The sequence below is a fragment of the Pseudopipra pipra genome, chromosome W (assembly GCF_036250125.1).
Source record: "Pseudopipra pipra isolate bDixPip1 chromosome W, bDixPip1.hap1, whole genome shotgun sequence".
Taxonomy (NCBI): domain Eukaryota; kingdom Metazoa; phylum Chordata; class Aves; order Passeriformes; family Pipridae; genus Pseudopipra; species Pseudopipra pipra.
Genome location: NC_087580.1, coordinates 48,871,637 through 48,893,721, shown reverse-complemented (window position 1 = coordinate 48,893,721; position 22,085 = coordinate 48,871,637). Strand labels below are relative to the sequence as shown.

Sequence of the window (22,085 nt, the reverse complement as noted above, 5' to 3'; positions counted from 1 at the left end):
CACCCACGCCATCTCAGGAAGGCGTTAACCCCGGAGGGTTAATGGCAAATGAGATCTGGCAAACAGATATCACACACATAGCCGAATTTGGTACATTAAAATACGTACATGTAACAGTGTCTCTTGACTCTGTAGAAGTCAGTAACAATAAGGTTCAGTGCCTGTGGATCAGAATCAGGGGGAAGGCCAACAAGGCTGATATCCTGGTGGGAGTCTGTCACAGACCACCCAATCAGGATGATGAGGGTGATGAATTATTCTACAAGCAGTTGGCGGATGTCTCAAAATCACCAGCCCTTGTTCTCGTGGTTGACTTTAACCTGCCGGATGTCTGCTGGGAATTCCACACAGCGAAGAAGAGGTAGTCTAGGAGATTCCTAGAGTGTATAGAGGATAATTTCCTGCTCCAGTTGGTAAATGAGCCTACCAGAGATGGAGCTAGACCTCCTGTTCACAAATGGAGAGGGGTTGGTGGGAAATGTGGTGGTCTGGGACACAGTGTTCATGAAAGAATAGAGTTTTCAATACTCAGGGATGCAAGGAGGGTCGTCAATAAAACCTCTACGTTGGACTTCCGGAGGGCAGATTTCAGCCTATTCAGAAGACTAGTTCAGAGTGTACCCTGGGAAACAACCCTTGAAAACAAAGGAGTCCAGGAGGGATGGACGTACTTCAAGAAGCAAGTTTTGAAAGCACAGAAGCAGGCTGTCTCAGTGTGCCAAAAGGCGAGCCGGCGGGGAAGACAACTGGTCTGGCTGAACAGGGAGATTTTGAAAGAAATTAGGGTAAAGAAGAGAGCCTACCAAATACGGAAAAAAGGGCTGACTACTCAGGAAGAATTTAGGAATATAGTTAGGTCGTGTAGAAAGAAAATTAGAGGGATGAAGGCACAACTTGAACTGAATCTCGCCACCTCTGTGAAGGATAACAAAAAGTCCTTCTACAGATACATCAGTAGCAAAAGGAGGGGCAAGGAAAACCTCCATTCTTCACTGGACATGGGCGAGAATATAGTTATCAAAGATGAGGAAAAGGTTGAGGTATTTATCACCTTCTTTGTTTCAGTTTTCAACAGTAAGACAGGTTGTCCTGAGGACAACTGGTTGCCGGAACTGGTAGACAGAGACAGGAAGCCAAATAGTCCCCCTGTAATCCAGGAGGGAACAGTTTGCGACCTGCTGAGCCACTTGGATCCTCACAAGTCTATGAGACCAGATAGGATTCATCCTAGGGTGATGAGGGAGCTGGCGGAAGAGCTTGCCAAGCCTCTCTCCAACATCTACCAACAGTCCTGGCTCACTGGGGAGGTCCCAGATGATTGGAAGTTGGCAAATGTCATGCCAATTCACAAAAAGGGCCAGAAGGAGGACCCGGGAAACTACAGGCCCGTCAACCTGACCTCAGTGCCTGGCAAGGTTATGGAGCAGATCATCCTCAGTGCAATCACATAGCACCTACAGGATAGACAAGGGATCAGACCCAACCAGCATGGGTTTAGGAAGGGCAGGTCCTGTCTGACCAACCTGATCTCCTTTTATGATCAGGTGACCCGCCTGGTGGATGAGGGGAAGGCTGTGGATGTGGTCTACCTGGACTTCAGCAAGGCCTCTGACACTGTCTCCCACAGCATTCTCCTGAAAAAGCTGGCAGCCCGCGACTTGGACAGGTGCACTCTCTGCTGGGTTAAGAACTGGCTGGAGGGCCGAGCCCAGAGAGTGGTGGTGAACGGTGCTGCATCCAGTTGGCGGCCGGTCACTAGTGGTGTCCCCCAGGGATCAGTGTTGGGCCCAGTTCTGTTTAATATCTTTATTGATGATTTAGATGAGGGGATTGAGTCTATCATCAGCAAATTTGCAGATGACACTAAGCTGGGGGGGAGTGTCAATCAGCTGGAAGGCAGGAGGGCTCTGCAGAGGGACCTGGATAGGTTGGAGAGTTGGGCTGATTCCAACGGGATGAGGTTCAACAAGGCCAAGTGCCGGGTCCTGCGCTTTGGCCACAACAACCCCACGCAGCGCTACAGGCTGGGCACAGAGTGGCTGGAGAGCAGCCAGGCAGAGAGGGACCTGGGAGTTTGGATTGACAAAAAGTTGAACATGAGCCAGCAGTGTGCCCAGGTGGCCAAGAAGGCCAATGGCATCCTGGTCTGTATAAGGAACAGTGTGGCCAGCAGGTCCAAGGAAGTGATTCTTCCCCTGTACTCAGTGCTGGTGAGGCCACACCTGGAGTACTGTGTCCAGTTCTGGGCCCCTCAGTTCAGGAAGGATATTGAGGTGCTGGAGCAGGTCCAGAGGAGGGCAACTAGGCTGGTGAAGGGACTCAAGCACAAGTCCTATGAGGAGAGGCTGAGGGAGCTGGGACTGTTCAGCCTGGAGAAGAAGAGGCTCAGGGGAGACCTCATCACTCTACAACTACCTGAAAGGAGGTTGTAGCCAGGTGGGGGTTGGTCTCTTCTCCCAGGCAACTATCAACAAGACAAGAGGGCATGGTCTCAATTTGTGCCAGGGGAGGTTTGGGTTAGATATTAGAAAGAATTTCTTTACAGAGAGGGTGGTCAGACATTGGAATGGGCTGCCCAGGGAAGTAGTGGATTCTCCGTCCCTGGAGATTTTTAAAAAGAGACTGGATGTGGCACTTAGTGCCATGGTCTAGTAACCGCAGTGGTAGTGGATCAAGGGTTGGACTTGATGATCTCTGAGGTCCCTTCCAACCCAGCTGATTCTATGATTCTATGATTCTATGATTCTATGAACAGTTGACACCCATTCACAATACGTAACTGCCACTGCACACACTGGGGAAAAGGCCAAGGATGTAATAAGACAGTTTTTTTGCAACCCTTGGTACCCCAAAACAGATTAAAACCGATAATGGGCCAGCTTTCATCTCAGAAAAGGTAAGAAACTTCCTATCAAATTGGGGAATTTCTCACACCACAGGTATTCCACAATCACCCACTGGACAAGCAATTGTTGAAAGGGCGCATCACACTCTGAAAGACATGTTAAAAAAACAAAAAAGGGGGAAATCAGTCTGACACAAGAGCGTCTGTGGAAAGCCACATATGTCATAAATTTTTTAAATTGTGACAGTGCTGAAAAAAGCAGGCACGAAAGGCAGCACAGACCTCAAGCTTTCGCCTCTCCCAAACCACCAGTCATGGTGAGAGATCTGATTTCAGGGCAGTGGACAGGACCAATGGACCTTGTGACTTGGGGGCGAGGCTATGCCTGTGTGGCTACAGGAAAGGAGCTGAAATGGATTCCTTCCAGGTGTGTTAGACCCTACCTAGGTACACAACCACAGCAGCAAGAACCAGAGTAACGCAAAAGTTATAGAACGGTTATGTTTTAGTAATAATGTTTAAGTTTCAGGTTTACATTTGAGGATGACCAGTGTGGCAAAATGCAGAGTCTATACAAAACCCATGAGTGTGTGTATGATGAATGGAATGACGGCTGTCAGTGAATGTGTGAGTGAATAAGAGTTGTTTGACTGGACAAGTGCCTTAAACACCAAACACCTCACAAAAATAACACTACCTCAGCCACATGGTTACTTTAAGAGAATTTAGTTTGCTAAGTTTACCCTGTTTTTGAAATAAAGTTGAACTTCCCAGTTATTTATCCCTCAGATTAGTAAAGGTTATGTCTATGCACAGTTGAGCTAAGGCCCCGAGGTTAATAAAGTTATTTCTCCAAGTTGCACTACCCCTTAGAAATATAAGAAGGTTTTAAAAGGTTTTACAATAGATGTATAAGAAGCCAAAGCAAGCAATGTGCTGGGTCATTGCGAAGCTATGGCAGTTTATAATGTACTGTTCTGTTGTTTGCACTGTTGTTTTTTGCGCTGTTTTCATGACCATCTTAAATAATTGAGAAGGAGGTGATGTAGGAGGCATATCCAGGGGTGCAGGGGAAGCACCCAGAGCAGGGAAGCTCAGGGGGCATGCGCCAGAATCGGTAACCTCATTGGTCACAAGGTCACATGGTTTTAAGGGATAAAAACAGCGCTGGGTTTGATCACCACTTCAGCCGGGAGCAGACTCCATTTCTTTATTATATAAAGACCCCACGCGACAAGCTTCCATGTGGCACCAGTGTGAACCAGAGCCTCTGAAGTCAGAGCCAGACATTCCCCAGTTAGAGAGAGCAGACAGACCTCAGGAACTGAGCTATGGTATTTCCTAGTCAATCATGGAGAAGACATGAGACGGTGGGACAGGAAACCTACCCGTGTCCTATCAGCCCGAGTACAAGAGTTGAAGGAGAGAGAAAAAGGGAAGTCCATGAGAGTAAGCGCAGTACTGGTATCTCATGGACAAGGGTCTGACCCGCTAGAAGGTACCTCCTGAATGTATTCACAGGGAAAGAGCTGTGATGGCCCCAATCAAGACCAGTGTTAGAGGGGCCCTGCCTCTAGCCAGGTAGAGGCACGGGACAACCGTGTCTATTGGACTGTGCGGATTCAATGGCCTGGCACGTCAGACCCACAAGAATACCAGTCTTTGGTTGCCACTGGCTCTCAATGCACATTAATGCCATCAGGACGTGTGGGACCAAAGACTATTTCCATTTCTGGGGTGACAGAAGGGTCTCAAGAGTTGACCGTGTTGGAAGCTGAGGTGAGCTTGACCGGGAAGGACTGGCAGAAACACCCCATTTTGACTGGCCCAAATGCCCCATGTATCCTGGGCATTGACTATCTTAGGAACAGGTATTTCAAAGACTCCAAGGGACATAGATGGGTTTTTGGAATAGCTACTGTGGAGACAAAGGTGGTTAAGCAGTTGAATTCATTACCTGGCCTCTCGAAGAACCTTTCTGCTGTGGGATTCCTGAAGACTGAGGAACAGCGAGTGCCAATTGCCACTACAACTGTGCATCGTCAGCAATACTGAACGAAACGAGACTCTCTGATCCCCATCCATAAGGTGATTCATGAACTGGAGAGGCAAGGGGTGATCAGCAAGACCCATTCACCCTTCAACAGTCCCATCTGGCCTGTGCATAAGTCTGATGGAGAATGGAGATTGACTGTGGACTATCGCGGCCTGAATGAAATCACCCCGCTGCTGAGTGCTGCCTTTCCAGACATGTTGGAGTTCTAGTACGAGCTGGAGTACAAGGCAGAGGGGTGTTACGTCACTATTGACATTGCAAATGCGTTCTGCATCCACTTAGCAGCAGAGTGTAGGCCGCAGTTTGCTTTCACCTGGAGGGGGATGCAGTACACCTGGGACTGATTGCCCCAGGGGTTGAAACACAGTCCCACCATCTGCCACTGACTGATCCAGGCTACACTAGAGAAGGGTGAGGCTCCAGAACATCTGCAGTACATTGAGGACATCATCGTATGGGGGGGACACAGCAGAGGAGGTTTTTGAGAAAGGAAAGAAAATCATGCAGATTCTCCTGAGAGGCAGTTTCACCATCAAAAAGAATAAGGTCAAGAGACCTGCCCGAGAGATCCAGTTCCTGGGGGTGAAGTGGCAAGATGGACATTGTCAGATCCCAACAGAAGTCATCGATAAGATCACAGCAATGGCCTCACCGACCAGCAAGAAGGAAACACAAGATTTCCTGGGTGCCATAGGTTTCTGGAGGATGCACATCCCTGAGTACAGCCAAATCGTAAGCCCTCTCTATCTGGTAACCCACAAGAAGAATGATTTCCATTGGGACCCTGAACAGCAGCAAGCATTTGAACAGATTAAGCAGGAGATTGCACACACTAGCCCTTGGCCCAGTCAGGACAGGAACAGATGTGAAGAATGTACTCTATTCTGCAGCCGAGGATAATGGTCCTTCCTGGAGACTCTGGCAGAAGGTGCCTGGTGAGACCTGAGGCCGCCCACTTGGATTCTGGAGCCAAGGCTACAGAGGATCTGAAGCCAACTACACGCCAACAGAGAAGGAGATCCTAGCAGCTTATGAAGGAGTACAAGCTACCTCAGAGGTGATTGGTACAGAAGAACAGCTCCTTCTGTCACCTTGATTACCAGTGCTGAGTTAGATGTTCAAGGGAAAGGCATCCTCTACGCATCATGCCACTGATGCTACATGGAGTAAGTGGATCGCCCTGATCATGCAGCATGCTTGTATTGGAAATCCAAATCGCCCTGGGATCCTAGAAATCATCACGAACTGGCCAGAAGGTGAGAATTTTGGTCTAACAGATGAAGAAGAAGGAGAGCAGGTGGTACAGGCTGAGGAAACCTCAGCATACAATCAACTACCAGAAGAAATATGCTATGCCCTTTTTACTGGAGGTTCCTGTCACATTGTAGGGATGGATCATAAATGGAAAGCAGCTATATGGAGCCCCACATGACAAGTTGCAGAAGCTACTGAAGGAGAAGGGGAATCGAGCCAATTCGCAGAGCTCAAAGCTGTCCAGTTGGCATTGGACATTGCTGAACAAGAGAAGTGGCCAAAGCTTTACCTCTACACTGACTCATGGATGGTGGCCAATGCTCTGTGGGGGTGGTTGCACAGATGGAAGAAGGCCAATTGGAAATGCAGAAGGAAACCTATCTGGGCCACTGATATGTGGCAAGACATTGCTACCTGGGTAGAGAAGCTGACTGTGAGAGTCCACCACATAGATGCCCATGTGCCCAAAAATCGAGCCAATTATGAGCATCGCAACAATGAACAGGCAGACCCAGCTGCACAAGTCAAGGTATCACAGGTGGATCTGGACTGGCAGCACAAAGGAGAGTCATTCCTAGCCCATGATGCCTCAGGCCATCAGGGCAGAGATGCCACCTATAGATGGGTACGAGACCGAGGGGTGGACTTAACCATGGACACTATTTCTCAGGTTATCCATGATTGTGAGACAGACTAAGAGACTGAAGCCCCTGTGGTATGGTGGACGTTGGAGTAAGTATAGGTACTGGCAGACCTGGCAGGTTGATTATATCACACTGCCACAAACCCGCCAAGGTAAGCGCTATGTGCTCACCATGGTGGAAACCACCACTGGATGGCTGGAGACGCATCCGGTGCCCCATGCCACTGCCCGAAATACCATCCTGGGTCTTGAAAAGCAAGTCTTGTGGTGACACGGCACCCCAGAGTGAATTGAGTCAGATAATGGGACCCATTTCAAGAACAGCTTAGTTACCACCTGGGCGAAAGATCATGGCATCTAGTGGGTGTATCACATCCCATACCATGCAGCAGCTGCGTGGAAGGTTGAACGGTGTAATGGACTGCTGAAAACCACCCTGAAGGCGTTGGGTGGAGGGACTTCCAAGCACTGGGATCAGCATCTAGCAAAGGCTACATGGTTAGTCAACACTAGAGGCTCCATCAATCAAGCTGGCCCTGCCTAATCAGAGTCCCTTTACATGGTAGATGGGGACAAAGTCCCAGTAATTCACTTGAGAGGTATGTTAGGTAAAACAGTTTGGATTAATCCTGCCTCAAGCAAAGGCAAACCCATTCATGGTACTGTTTTTGCTCCAGGATCAGGTAACACATGGTGGGTAATGCAGGAAAAGGGAGAAACACGGTGTATACCTCAAGGGGACCTCATTTTTGGGTGAATTTCCCATAACACTGTGCCTGTATTTGTATGTAAATATTTGAAATACGTATACAGTTGGGGTAATGAATGTATGTATGTGGTTGGAAAGTTTGAATCCAATATAGCATGTTAGTATGGAAAAAATTCAGGGGTGGATGATGTCATAGGTTTGAAAAGAGATGTTGGAATTTTTCCCCTAGTGTCCCATTTCCCTTCCCCCTCCCCACCCCCATCTGTTTCTTCCGAGGTGGGGGGAGTTGGGAGGGGGAAACAGAGTGAAGTCGCATGCGCTGGGCAGTGCATGAGCGGGGGAAGGGGAAGGTTCCCTGGAAGCACGGTTTTTGGTTTTGTCTGCCAACCAGACAGAGAGGAGGGGCACGGTTTCTTTTTTCTTTTCCTGAAAGGAAGTTTTTTTCCCCATGGGACACCTCGCGGAGGACAACTGAGAGAGAGAGACTAACCCATCTCAGAGCGAGGTATTATACTTCTGAGACAGTACTTGTGGCAAAAAGGACTCTTTCATTGCGGCTGCAAGCACACATGGCTGCGAGCAGCTGTTGAGCTGCCGGGACATTTTGCCTTCAGTTTTTCCCCCCCTTCCCTCCCCCCCGGGTTGCCGTGGGTTTCTCCCCCCCCACCTGGGGAATTGGGACTTTATTTTGTTTCTTCTGAAAGTTTTTGATTGCACCATTTGTTGTTTATTCAGATTTTGTTAATAAAAAGCTGTTCTTTTCCTTTTCCACACTTCCGCCTGAAGTTTCTTAATTTCTAAATTGTAATGATGCCTTGGTCATTCTTACTGATTCTGTTAAGCCTGCTCAAAGCTCATATAGCATTTGGGGGCAGCTGTTGTGTATAACCCTGGGGACATGGTTCCCCATTTGCTCCTAGCTGCGATATCAGATGTGTTTGTCCCACTGTGAGACAGAAAGGGGATATTTGATGCAGCGTGGGTTCAGGGCCCTGATGAATTGCACGTCTTTTTGGGGTACTGGGGAACCTTTGCTCCACCTCTGGCAGCCTTACTGAGTTACCTGCATAACCTGACTGGAGTGAGAGCTGTTTGGCAGTGGACCAAGCTACGGCAAGGAGCTTTGTGCATTTGCAGACCTGTTTTCATTGCATCTGTGCAATTATCCTTGAGTATACCTGAAGGGATTACATGACCCTTGGAGATATTACAAGGGGGTCAGTAAGTTTGCTGTGGGGCTAGTGCCTGCCTTGACCCCCTCCCTTGCTCCCCCCACCTCTGTTCCTGTTGAGGGGGTGGTGGTCCATATCCCATGACTTATAGGTATGGAGTCGGGAATACTTCTGTTGCATTCTTTGCTAACATCTGCTTCTCGGGTTTCCTGTGCTTCAGGTGTTTTCCACAACCCCCAAGGTCTTCTCCAAGAGGACCTGTGTTTTGGGCTTCAGGCTTGCACTCTGACTGACATCCTGATGAGCATGACTGGTTTGTGCCTCACTGGTCTGGGTGGGCAGTTACTCCATCCTGAGCTAACAGATTTGGATGTATCCTTGCAAAATTACCATGTGTATACTTCAGTGTAATATTTCCTCTATGTTGTTTCTGCTTTCCACATAGTAGATTCAGAGCACCAGTGATGTGTTTGCAAGTGAGTACTTTCCTGGTCCAGTTGCTGCCATGCTGTATTCTGCCTCAGTGCTATGCGTGCGGTCTGAGCCTGATGTCTTGTACTGCTCCCACGTAACTGCCGAACTAGCTGCGTTGAGAGGGATTCTGACATCAGCAGTACTCCATATGACAACTGAGGCACCTTGTTGGTGACACCTTGCTACCTGAATGGTTTCATATCACAAAAGAAGGACTGGGACATTTTGCCTCTAGCGTTGCCTGTTTATCTCTTTGTGTATGCTGTGCATCTGCCACTGTATAATGCCACGCTCTGTATTTTTGATCCTGGTGGACAGTCTTCCTTAAGCGAAAGGGAGTGGAATGCAGGGATAGTGGTGCTTTTGGAAGAATTTGTAACGGGAAGCTAGAACTTCTTCTCTTAGGAAGCCTTTGTGGAAGTTTTGGTCTGGCTCCTCACCAAGTTCAAGAGTTCCCAGCTAAAACCTCCCTTCCCAAAAAGGGAAAAAACGCCGAAGTAGCAGGATTATAGCAAAAATATATTTTTATACAATTAAAATACTATGTACATATAAAACAGGACCCCAAACAGTCTCCCCGAAGGGAAATGGGAAAAGGGGAAGAGGAAGGGAAAGGAAAAAAAAGGGACAAAAAACCCCCAGAATAGAAACCCGAGGCAGACATGCACAATCAACAAAGATTAGCAAAAGAAAATCTTACGACTCTCCTTGAGAAAACAGGATCGTGCCAGACAAGCGCTGCCTCTCAAGGTCTACAAGGCCTCACTAGGCCTCACTTCCCCCCCACACGAGCAGGATTGGCTGCAGGGGACTGCTGCCTTGAGTTTCGCTGAAAAAGAGTCATGGTACTTTGAGCTGAGAAGAAAGGTGCAGAGCCCTGTAATGGGACTGCAGTTTACAGGTTGTAAAGGGAAGAGGACTGCCACTTGATTGTGGTGCGAATCCAAGTTTCCAAAAAGAAGGGGCCAGGTGCCAGAAAGATTTTTGTCCCAGCACATTTCTCTCTGTGCGAACCTTATGGAGCTTTAGGCCCTTCTCCATCTCGCCGAGTCCGAAATGTCCATGTGTGTTGCATGCAGCTGAAAGGCTGTGAGGAGAAAGGGGAATGGGACAAGCATTTTTGTCCTGGCATGTTCTTCTGTGTGAGAGGTAGAGCAGGCTCTTTGGTCTTGGAGGGCCTGAAGGAATGTGATGGTACTTCCAGCTGAGAAGGAAGGTTCAGAGCCCCTAGGTGGGACTGCAGTTTTCGGGATTTCTCTGTAGAGTTCTCTCTGCCTTCCCCTTTTATTCGTATTCTTTGGTAAACAGGATCTGGTGTTGTCACTCAGTTGATCAGAGTTCCCAGGACATTTTGCAAACTCAATGTTTTGATTCGCACACTCCTTCTCCCATCCCGTGACTGTTTTCAGTCAGTATCATGCATACTTTTTAAGTAGCTTTCTACTTTGAGAACATAGAATCTTTCTCAGCTCCAAGGCCAAAACATTCCCTTTTGGTTCTAATAAACTGAACAGCTGGTGCAGCTGCCTTAACTTGTTCCCACAGACTCCTGCTCTGTAGTAGAGCTTCAAAGGAGCCAGTAGAGAAAACTGGTTTTAACCCACAAAAACAAATGTATAACCCAGCACCCTGGGACAAGAACAAAACAGTGTTCATTATCCCTTGGACTGAGGACCACCTGGTCTCCCTGGGTGCAAAGTAAAAGAAAGGAAAACCTGTTGGTCTGGATGATGGTCACAGTTCTGTTGAAGTAATGATCACAGCCTTGTCGAGAGTGGCAGTCACTGTACTGTTGAAGTTCTGGTTCTCCTCTGGATCTGATGAGTGCTACCTGAAGTCCCAAAACCCAAAGATTAAATATGCTCAGGTTTAGGTGGGAATGCCCAGTACCTCCCCCAGGTGGGGAGTTTCACAATGGGTGATTTAACTCTGTGAGTCATGGAATATTCTTGGAATCTTTGATGGTCTGGATCATTGCAGCTACCTATTATGCCAGTCCATTATGGTCCATTGACAGAGATGATCCCTTCAGGCTGGGTGTGAAGGTGCTAAACGCTCCCCAGAGGGGAGTTATCACAGCTGAGTCATTGGTGTGAAGACAAAGAAACAGGGTTCTTTAACACCCATCTTGTAGCCTGAGGTGTCAAGGGTGCCCTGGGCAGCTGCTGCAAACGATCCATTATTAACAGTCTATCAGAAATTACATAGAGGGTGTCATCACTCACTCATGGCTAGGCTTCGCGAACGAAGATTTGGGAAGGCTCTATCCACATTTGCTACAGGCATGCTGGTGGCTTATGAGGCCAATACGTGACAGACAAATCCGATTGCAAAAGGCACAGCAGAAAGACTCCTTAGATGGTGTATTCTGCAATACACGGTTCTTTCTGCGTTGCCTTTTTTCCTCGAGAGTGATCCTGCGTGTATTCTCAAAGGAGACAGCTGCGTTATAGATGGCGTGTCTCCAGGTCTCCCGATTTGAGGCCAGAGTAGACCAGTTATGGTGATCAATATGGCCAAGGCTGCGATGTTGTTTCAGGGAGTCCTTGTATCTTTTCTTCGGGGTTCCTCTCATGCGGCAGCCAGTGGCAAGTTCACCATAGAGCAGGATCTTAGGGAGGCGGTGGTCCTTCATCCTTGAGACGTGCCCTGCCCAACGCAGCTGCGTTCTCATCAACATGGCCTCAATACTTGTGACTGCTGCTTGTTCTAGAACAGATGTATTGGTCACATAATCTGACCAGTGGATGTTTAGGATTGTATGGAGGCAGCGCTGATGGAAGCGTTCTAGGAGACGCAGGTGGTGGTGGTAGATGACCCATGATTCGGAACCATACAAGAGAGTCGACAACACTATGGCTTTGTAAACACTGATCTTGGTGCTTTTCTTCAAGTGTTTATTACGCCATACTCTTTTGAGGAGTTTTCCAAAAGCACTATATGCCTTTGCTAACCCGTTGTCTATCTCTCCATCAATCTTACCATCTGAGGAGATGAGGCTACCTAGGTAATTAAACTGTTGGACTGATTTGAGCTCTGATTGGCCAATGGTGATGTGGGGATGATGGGGGACTTCCTGAGGTGCAGGTTGATGGACGACCTCTGTCTTCTTTAAGCTGACTTCCAGCCCAAAGAGCTCAGCAGCATCTGCAAAGCAGGATGTTAAATGCTGCAGGGCTGCTTCTGTGTGGGCAACAAGGGCGGCATCATCAGCATAAAGCAGCTCCCAGGCAAGATGGTTTAAGGTCTTAGTGTGGGCCTTCAGTTGCCTTAGATTGAATAGGCTTCCATCAGTACGGTATCGAATGTAGATACCGTCCTGATCATCGAGGTCTGCTGTGGCCCTTTGGAGCATCATGCTAAAGAAGACTGTGAATAGGGTAGGAGCAAGAACGCAGCCTTATTTCACACCATTCTTAATAAAAAAGGGCTCAGAAAGTGTGTTGCCATATCTGACTTGGCCGTGCTGATCCTCATGGAGTGAGATGATCATTTTAAGGAACTTGGGGGGACAACCTAAGTGTTCCAAAATCTGCCACAGACCTTTTCTGCTCACAGTATCAAAAGCCTTGGTGAGGTCGACAAAGGTTACATAGAGACCTTTGTTCTGTTCCCTACACTTCTCTTGCAGTTGTCTGAGGACAAATACCATGTCTGTGGTGCTCCTGTTGGCTCTGAAACCACACTGACTTTCAGGTAGGATTCCTTCTGCTATAGTGGGTATTAGTCTGTTCAAGAGTATTCTTGCCAGGATTTTGCCAGCAATGGAGAGCAGAGTAATACCACGATAGTTTGAGCAGTCAGATTTAATTCCTTTCTTCTTATACAAAGTGATGATGACTGCATCACGTAGGTCTGATGGAAGTTCACCGAGCTCCCAACAGCGCACCACAAACTCATGAAATTTGGTGTGGAGTGCAAGGTCCCCATGTTTCCAGATTTCTGGTGGAACTCCATCAACCCCAGTTGCCTTGCCGATTTTCACCTGCTGTATGGCCTTGAGGGTTTCTCCTAAAGTGGGGGCAGTATCCAATTCATATTTTACTGGTTGTTGTGTGATGGACTGAATTGCTGAGTCTTGGACTACACGGTTGGTACTGAAAAGAGTCTGAAAGTGTTCAGACCATCAATTCAGAATGGAAGTTTTATCTGTTAGAAGGGTTTGACCATCAGCACTGAGTAGAGGGCTTTGAACCTGGTATGTAGGCCTGTATACTGTTTTCCGGGTCTCATAGAATCCTCTGTGATAACCTGTATCTGCGCATAATTGAGTTTTTTCAGCTTGATCGATCCACCACTTGTTCTGGATGTCACGGGGTTTCTGTTGGAGCTTGCTGCATGCGAGATGAAAGGCTGTTTTTCTTGCATGACAGGATGGCAGTGCAAGGTGTGCTTGGTGGGCGGTTCTCTTCTTCCTCAACAAGTCTTGGATTTCTTGGTTTTTTTCGTCAAACCAGTCCTTGTTCTTCTTGAGGGAGAACCCTAAGGATTCTTCAGAGGACTGCAGGATGCTGTTTTTAATATGGTGCCAAATTGTTTCAGGAGAGGAGTCTGCAGAATCTGTGGGATGGTTTTCAAGCCGACTTTGAAGGTTTGCCTGGAATCTGTCTCTTACTGTGGCTGATTGGAGATTGTTAACTTGGAGTCTTCTCCTTGGGATATTGCCCCTTTTACGTTTGAATTTGAGATTGAAGTTGAGTTTGCAGCGCACAAGCTGATGGTCTGTTTGGCATTCTGCACTGGGCATCACGCGGGTGTGGTGGACATCGCGAACATCTCTCCGTCACACCAGGATATAATCGATGAGGTGCCAATGCTTAGATCTGGGGTGCATCCAGGTTGTCTTCAGGTTATCTTTCTGCTGAAAGATAGTATTAGTGATGGTGAGCTGTTGCTCCGCACAGAATTCTAGCAGAAGACGACCATTATTGTTGCAGTTTCCAACACCGTGCTTACCTAATATTCCTTTCCAGGCTTCAAAATTTTTACCTACTCTGGCATTGAAATCACCAAGGATAATGATCTTATCATCTGCGGGCACCTTTTGGGTAAGGCGGCGCAGGTCAGCATAAAATTTATCTTTTTTGGCAGGGTCAGCTTGGAGAGTTGGGACATATATACTAAAGACGACAAGGTGTTGTTTGTTGTGGAGTGGAAGGCGTAGGGAGATAATTCGGTCAGAGTGACCTGTCGGCAGATTTTCAAGTTTGGGAAGAATAGAGTTTTTGATCATGAAGCCGACACCTGAGAGATGTTTTTCGGTTCTGGGCTTCCCTGACCAAAAGAGTGTGTAACCGGCACCATGTTCTCTGAGACTTCCTTCCTCGTGAAGGTGAACTTCACTGAGAGCAGCAATGTCGATGTTCATGGGCAATTAGGGCAGAACGTCGCTCAGGACGTCCGCCATCCGCAGAATCAAGCATGGTTCTGATGTTCCAACATGCTAGAGTTAATTTAGGTACACCTTTGGAGGCAGGTGAGTGCCTTTGTCTTTTGATCTTTGTGCGACCGCATTGGAAGAAGATGCCCGTTGGCCTGCGGTTAACCAACCGGGTGAAAGTGGAGATGAGCTTTGTTTAGGCCACCTTTTCTAGGCCCCTCTCTGTCGGAGGACAGAAACTGTGTGAACAGTTTCCATTGCATTTCTGCGACCTTCACCTTGGCATGGCTGGGTGCAGACAGTAAAAAAAATACTGCGCCACTAATATGACTGCAGGTCCTGTGCCAGGGTGAAGGAGGAGTTATGCTGGCAGGAAAACAAGTTTTATGGACACCTGGTGTGGTCCAATTAGTAATGTACAGCTCAGTGTGTTTACCTTATGTATCCAATGTAACCTGAAAAAGAATCACGTCTCTGCATCACAAGCAGCATATAAGCTGCTTTTCCTCTAATAAAGCGGACATTTTTGCCAATCATATTGATTTGTGTGCATTTCTGTCTGAACCCCTCCGCCGTTACCTCTCTGAGTGGAGCAAGCAGTGCTGTCCTTGGAAAGGCTGCTTGGTCGTTCAGGGTGCTGCCCCAAGAGACTGTCATCTCCGGTCAGTCTCAAATGACCAATATCCTGAACCGCCTGCATGCAGGGTTGGGTCTGCGGCTGCCAGTGCACCTTTCACCTGCCGTTTCAACCCTCGCCCGTCGCTACAGGACTTTTTGCATGTGGGTAAAGCCTTCAAGCCTGCGCAATGGAATTTTTAGGTGAGATGCAGTATGTGTGGAACTGAACCCACCTTTTAATCCTGAGGTTCATCTGCCAGGGCCGAGCGAACTTGGACGGTGGTAGTGAGGTCCTCAGGACGTAGGTTTGATTAGAGTGACCTTCTCTTAGATGGATGGCCTTACAGGGCTAAACGAGCTCCATCTGCCTGGGTTTGGAATTAGAGTTGTCCTTCTCCAAGGATGACTGCTAGAAGGCTAACGAGCTGTATTGTGTCTGACCCTGCTGTTTTGACCTGTCTGGCATGGGTGACCCTACCGAAGGCATGTACCATCGCCAGCATAGCTCGCAACCACACAGGGGCACACAGGCTATGTTCCTGTTAGAACGGTTTGGGAAGTCTTTCATTTCCTACTTTACCATCACCTATTTATATACAAACATAAGAAGATCCCCAGGAACAACCCTTTGTCCTGCCCGCCCTATCAGGATGTAACAGAGCAAAGCAAATATATCCAGAACATGCCGAACCTGGGCAGTAGCCACAGTTGAGCCAAAAACAAGCAGACAAACAAACTGACCAACCGTTCTGACCTCCGTACTAATCCAAGGCTGGGGTGCCTTTCAAGGCCCCAGCTTTTCTGGGACCCTCATCACTCTAAAGGAACGCCACTATCCACCCTGACCATATCCTGCCAGCAGGTTCCCCCACTCTCTATCTCCCCTCTCCTGTTGTGGCCATGCCTGGGTCCTGAATCGCGCCGGGGGGGGGGCTCCCGGGGGACTCCCAACCGACCCAGGACCCCACCACACACACGCAGCCAGCCTGAGACACACCACTCACAAGCAGTGTGGTGGGGGGCACCCAGAAATCCGGGACCCCACCACTCACCCCCGCCGCCGGGGTGTAGAATACACAGTTTTGGTTATACCCACATAAACTGGTTCCAGCCCCTGTAACTAGGACATTATCCACCCCTTATTCTAAATCATCTACGTCACACCCAAATTAATATCTTTTTTAAGTGCATACAGATATATATATATACAGTTCTCACTCAAAATTAGGTACCCTTGTGGTGCACAATGTGTTTCCCCATCTTTCTGCATTACCCACCAAGTGGAACCAGGTCCTTGAGCACAAACAATCCCGCGGATGGGTTTGCCTTTGCTGAGGTGGGACTAATCCAAACAGTCTTCCCTAACATATCTCTTATATGCAGCATGGGGACTTCATCTACCGTATGCAAGGGTTCTGATTGGGCAGGGCCATTTCGATTGATGGAGACCCGGGTGTTGACCAACCAGGTGGCCTTTGCTAAATGCAGCTCCCAATGTTTGAACGTCTCCCCACCCAGTGCCTTCAAGGTGGTTTTCAGCAGTCCATTGCACCATTCAACTTTCACGGCAGCTGGTGCATGATAGAGGATATGATACACCCACTCAATGCCGTGCTCTCTGGCCCAGGTGTCTATGAGGCTATTCTTGAAATGGGTCCTATTGTCAGAGTCAATTGTCTCTGGGGTGTTGTGTCACCATAGGACTTGCTTTTCAAGGCCCAGGATGGTATTCCGGGCAGTGGTGTGAGGCATGGGGTGTGTCTCCAGCCATCCAGTGGTTGCTTCTACCATAGTCAGCACATAGCGCTCGCCTTGGCGGGTTTGGGGAAGTGTGATGAAGTCAACTTGCCAGGGTTCCCCATACCTATATTTCGACCACAGACCACTATACCATAGAGGCTTGTGGTGGGTTGACCTTGGCTGGATGCCAGGTGCCCACCCAGCCACTCTATCGCTCCCCTTCCCAGCTGGACAGGGGAGAGAGTAAGATGGAAAACAACTTGTGGGTTGGGATAAGGCAGTTTATTAAAGCAGAAGCAAAGCAAAAGCTTGCACGTGCAAAAGCAAAGCAAAAGATAACAAGGTTTATTCTCTAGTTCCCATGAGCAGCAATGGCCGGCCACTTCTGAGAAGCAGGGCTTCAGCACGCATAATGGTTCCTTAGCAGGCAGCCATTGGAGACAATGAATGCCCGCCTTCCTGCTCCTTGCCTTAGCTTTTATATCTGAGCTGACGTCATATGGTATGGAATATCCCTTTGGTCACTTTGAGTCAGCTGGCCTACTTGTGTCCCCTCCCATAATCTTGCCCTCGCTTAAGGAAGGAATGTTCCAGTACTAATGCTGTGCTCAACAGTAGCCAAAACATCAGTGTGTTATCCACGCCCTTCTAGCTACCACTGCAAAGCACAGCACTGAGAGCTACTATGGGGAAATGAACTCCATCTCAGCCAGACCCAATACAAGGCTTCACCCACTTGGCCTGCTTGATGGCAGCACGTCTCACAGTCATGGATAACCTGTGAGATACTGTCCATGGTTAGATCCACCCCTCAGTCACGAGCCCATCTGTATGTCACATCTCTCCCCTGATGCCCAGAGGCATCATGGGCCAATTGAGCTAGAAATAATTCTCCCTTGTTCTGCCAATCCAGATCTACCTGAGAGACTTTAATCCTGGCAGCTCGATCCACCTACTCGTTGTTACAATGGTCTTCCTTAGCCTGACTCTTGGGTACCTGAGTATCTACGTGATGGACCTTCACACTCAGCTTTTCTACCCGGGCAGCGATGTCTTGCCACATCTCAGCCGCCCAGATGGGTTTTCCTCTGAGCTGCCAGTTCCTCCTTTCTCCATCAATCTAGCCATCCCCACAGAGCATTGGCCACCATCCATGAGTCAGTGTAGAGGTAGAGCCTTGGCCTCTTCTCTCATTCAGCAATGTCCAAGGCCAGTTGGACAGCTCTGAGCTCTGCAACTTGACTCGAACCACCTTCTCCTTCAGTGGCTTCTGCAACTCATTGTATGGGGCCCCATACGGCTTCTTACCATTTTCAGTTCATCCCTACAATCTGACAGGAACCATCAGTGAAAAGAGCATACCACTTTTCGTCTTCTGGCAGCTGATTGTATGGTGGAGCTTCCTCAGCACATGCCACTTGCTCTCCTTCCTCTTCATCTGCTAAACCAAAATTCTCACCTTCAGGACAATTCATGATGATCCCAGGGCAATTCGGGTTTCTGATTCGGGCACGCTGTGTGATCAAAGCAATCCACTTACTCCATGTAGCATCAGTGGCATGATGCATAGAGGGCACCTTTCCCTTGGACATCCACCCCAGCGCTGGTAGTTGGGGTGCCAGAAGAAGCTGTGCTTCTGTGCCAATCACCTCTGAGGTGGATTGAACTCCTTCATAGGCTGCTAGAATATCCTTCTCTGTTGGGGTGTAGTTGGCTTCAGATCCTCTGTAGTCTTGGATCCGGAATCCAAGTGGTCGGCCTTGAGACTCACCAGGCACCTTCTGCCAGAGGCTCCAGGAAGGACCATTATTCCCGGCTGCAGAGTAGAGCACGTTCTTCACCTCCAGTCCTGTCCTGACTGGGCCAAGGGCTACAGCATGAGCGATCTCCTGCTTGATCTGTTCAAAGGCTTCCTTGCTGTTTGGGGCTCCAGTGGAAATCATTCTTCTTATGGGTTACTAAGTAGAGAGGGCTTACGATTTGGCTGTATTCAAGGATGTGCATCCTCCAGAAACCTATGGCACCCAGGAAAGCTTGTGTTTCCTTCTTGCTGGTCAGTTGAGACGTTGCTGTGATCTTGTCAATGACTTCTGTCGGGATCTGACAATGTCCATCTTGCCACTTCACCCCCAGGAACTGGATCTCTCGGGCAGGTCTCTTGACCTTATTCTTTTTGATGGTGAAACTGCCTCTCAGGAGAATCTGCATGATTTTCTTTCCTTTCTCAAAAACCTCCTCTGCTGTGTCCCCCCCATACGATGATGTCCTCAATGTACTGCAGATGTTCTGGAGCCTCACCCTTCTCTAGTGTAGCCTGGATCAGTCAGTGGCAGATGGTGGGACTGTGTTTCAGCCCCTGGGGCAATCAGTTCCAGGTGTACTGCATCCCCCTCCAGGTGAAAGCAAACTGCGGCCTACACTCTGCTGCTTGGGAAATGGAGAAGAACACATTTGCAATGTCAGTAGTGGAGTACCACCTCTCTGCCTTGAACTCCAGTTCATACTGGAGCTCCAACATGTCTGGCACAGTGGCACTCTGTAATGGGGTAACTTCATTCAGGCCGCGATAGTCCACAGTCAATCTCCATTCTCCATCAGACTTATGCACAGGCCAGATGGGGCTGTTGAAGGGTGAGTGGGTCTTGCTGACCATCCCTTGGCTCTCCAGCTCACAGATCACCTTATGGATGGGGATCACAGAGTCTCGGTTCATTCGGTATTGCCAACGATGCACTGTTGTGGTGGCAGTTGGCACCTGCTGTTCCTCAACCTTCAGCAGTCCCACAGTAGAAGGATTCTCTGAGAGGCCAGGCAATGAATTCAACTGTTTAATCTCTTCTGTCTCCACAGTGGCTATCCCAAAAGCCCAGCAATGCCCTTTTGGGTCTTTGAAATACCCCCTCCTGAGGTAATCTATGCCACGGAGGCACGGGGCCTCTGGGCCAATCACAATTGGGTGTTTTTGCCATTTGTTACCACTCAGACTCACTTCAGCTTCCAGTACAGTCAGTTGTTGGGATCCCCCTGTCACTCCAGAAATAGAGATGGATTCTGCCCCTAAATATTTCGATGGCATTGATGCCTCTGGATTTTTGGATTTTTAGCTTTTTGTAGATTTTAGAAATGGCCATATTATATCCCTTACCCTGTAGCACAGTAGTTTACACATTTTCCCAACACTGTTACCCCACTCCATATCAGTCCCTCAAAATTCCGTTAATTCCGTTAGTTTGTTTAGACTTCCCTCAAGGTAGGCCTTCATTCTGTTTAAAAACATCTGCACCCTGGTCTGGACAACGAGATATCACACAGGCAAGGCGACCTTCAAGCCTGGAACTTTGGAGGAGCTCCAAGGACTGTCCGTGCTGTGACAAAGAGGAGGATGAGGAAGAGGGGGTCCCAGAGCCCCCTGCCTCAATTTCCAGAGGGGTGTGCCGGGAGGAGGTGCTGTGGGGCAGATAGACCTGGGATTGGATGGGTTAACACCTTAAATTGTAGAACCCCATGGACATGGGAGGCGCATCATATGTATTCCCTGGGCCGCAGGCCTGGAATTAAAGGACCTACCCTCTTTATCTTATCTTATACCCTAATTTGACCTGGAGTCTCTTTTTTCAGCGGTCTCTTAAGGCAACAGCATCAAAGTGCATTGTCCACCAGTGTCAACTAAAGCCTTTTATCTTTGTGGGTCTGTATTAGGGAGGGGTTTGAACATACTGAAGCCTGAAACCAAGACACCATTGCAAGCTCAACAAAAACCAGTATTTATTACCAAGATGTGACCCACAAAACAAACAAACCCAAAAGGGAGGAAGGAGGAGAGAAATAAGCCCCCAGAACGACCTCCCCAGTTACCCAGCTGTTGCCCATAAAGTTATCTTACCGACTTAGCATACCTATAATTACCCATAGCAGAAGCTGCATCCTTGGAGAGTCAGTAAGTTCACAAACTGGCAGGCGTCCCCGCCAAAAGGCAACGTTGTTCTTGGTGTGAAGTTAGCTCCCCTCCAACAAAGCACTATCTGCTTTTTATACAATTTATTGAGTGGCCACAACCTCCCAGGTGTGGCCAGCACCGCCCAGCCCAAGGCACTCAGTCCCACCTCCCAGTTATGTAAGTGCATCTCTTCTGTGCACGCGTGGCTTTCCCTGCACCTGTGTACTGTACTCAGGGGGGTCTTTTCCAAATGAGTCTGGGGGCATCCTTCATCATCCTCCTCCTCAATCTCTCCTTCAAGCGACCTTGGAGGACAACTAGCCAATCACAGAATACCAATTAAAACAGTTTATACAAGAAGCTCTCTTCAAGGACAGCTTTCCCGTTTATCAGTGCTTGTTTTCCCATAACTTGGCAGGGAAAGAGCAAAGGTTTCACAGGTGGCAGGGCCAAACACAGACCAAAAGTATCAGCATAAATTCACCCTGGTACAGGGTCTGATGTGCCAGGCCATCAGATCCACACAGTCCAATAGACCTGATTGTCCCTCTCCTCTACCTGGCTAGAGGCAGGCCCCCCCCAGTTCTGGTCATGGTACTTATTTCTCCCTCCCTGTAAATATGACCTGAAGGTCCCTTCAGGAGGATTGGACATAACATCATCCTTTCTATTCTGCCTGGGAACTTGCCCACAGGAGACTGGAGCTGCATTTACCGTCAGTGAATTTCCTTTGGTTTTCATTCCTCCTCTCAACTCATGTACCCAGGCTGCTAGGGCAGACGTGGCTTTTCCATTCAACCTCCTCATGTCTTCTCCATATTCATGCAGGTAAAACCACAGGTTACCTCATGGTGTGTACCCTCTCTCCCTGACCGGGGGGTGTCTCCTCCTAATAGCAGATACTCTGGTCTGTACCGGCGAGGCATGGAAAAATTCCTCTCTAAACTCCTCTTTAAGTTTCTGGTGGCTGTCTTTTAAATTCCACCTCTCTGGAGTTGTCACAGCATTTTTCTCTCAAATATTCTGCCACTTTTTCAGGGTCCTGTAGTTGTTCAGGGGTGAACTTCCAAACCGTTGGAGCAGAATAGTCCTTCAAAAGCTTTGTTCCCACTGATTCAAGGAAATCCTTAAACAATATGCAAAGCACACTTTTATTATGGCCGGGGATATGCAAAAGGGGTTTCGCCCCCCCGTGCATTCCACCGAGAATAGAAATATAGCAGCTTTTTATACATTTGGAAGAAGCGAGCTTCAAAG

General features: G+C 48.4%; 1 protein-coding gene across 1 annotated transcript in view; it reads right to left on the bottom strand.

Annotated features, from left to right (window-relative positions):
• The window catches only part of LOC135405089 (uncharacterized), a 437,130-nt gene extending 424,127 nt beyond the window's left edge, over nt 1–13,003 (bottom strand). Inside the window, exon 1 of the mRNA XM_064639804.1 lies at nt 11,379–13,003. Coding sequence (XP_064495874.1) covers nt 11,417–12,511 — 1,095 coding nt within the window. The 5' untranslated portion in view covers nt 12,512–13,003 and the 3' untranslated portion in view covers nt 11,379–11,416. The remainder of the gene's footprint in view (nt 1–11,378) is intronic.
• Between the last annotated feature and the right edge of the window lie 9,082 nt (nt 13,004–22,085).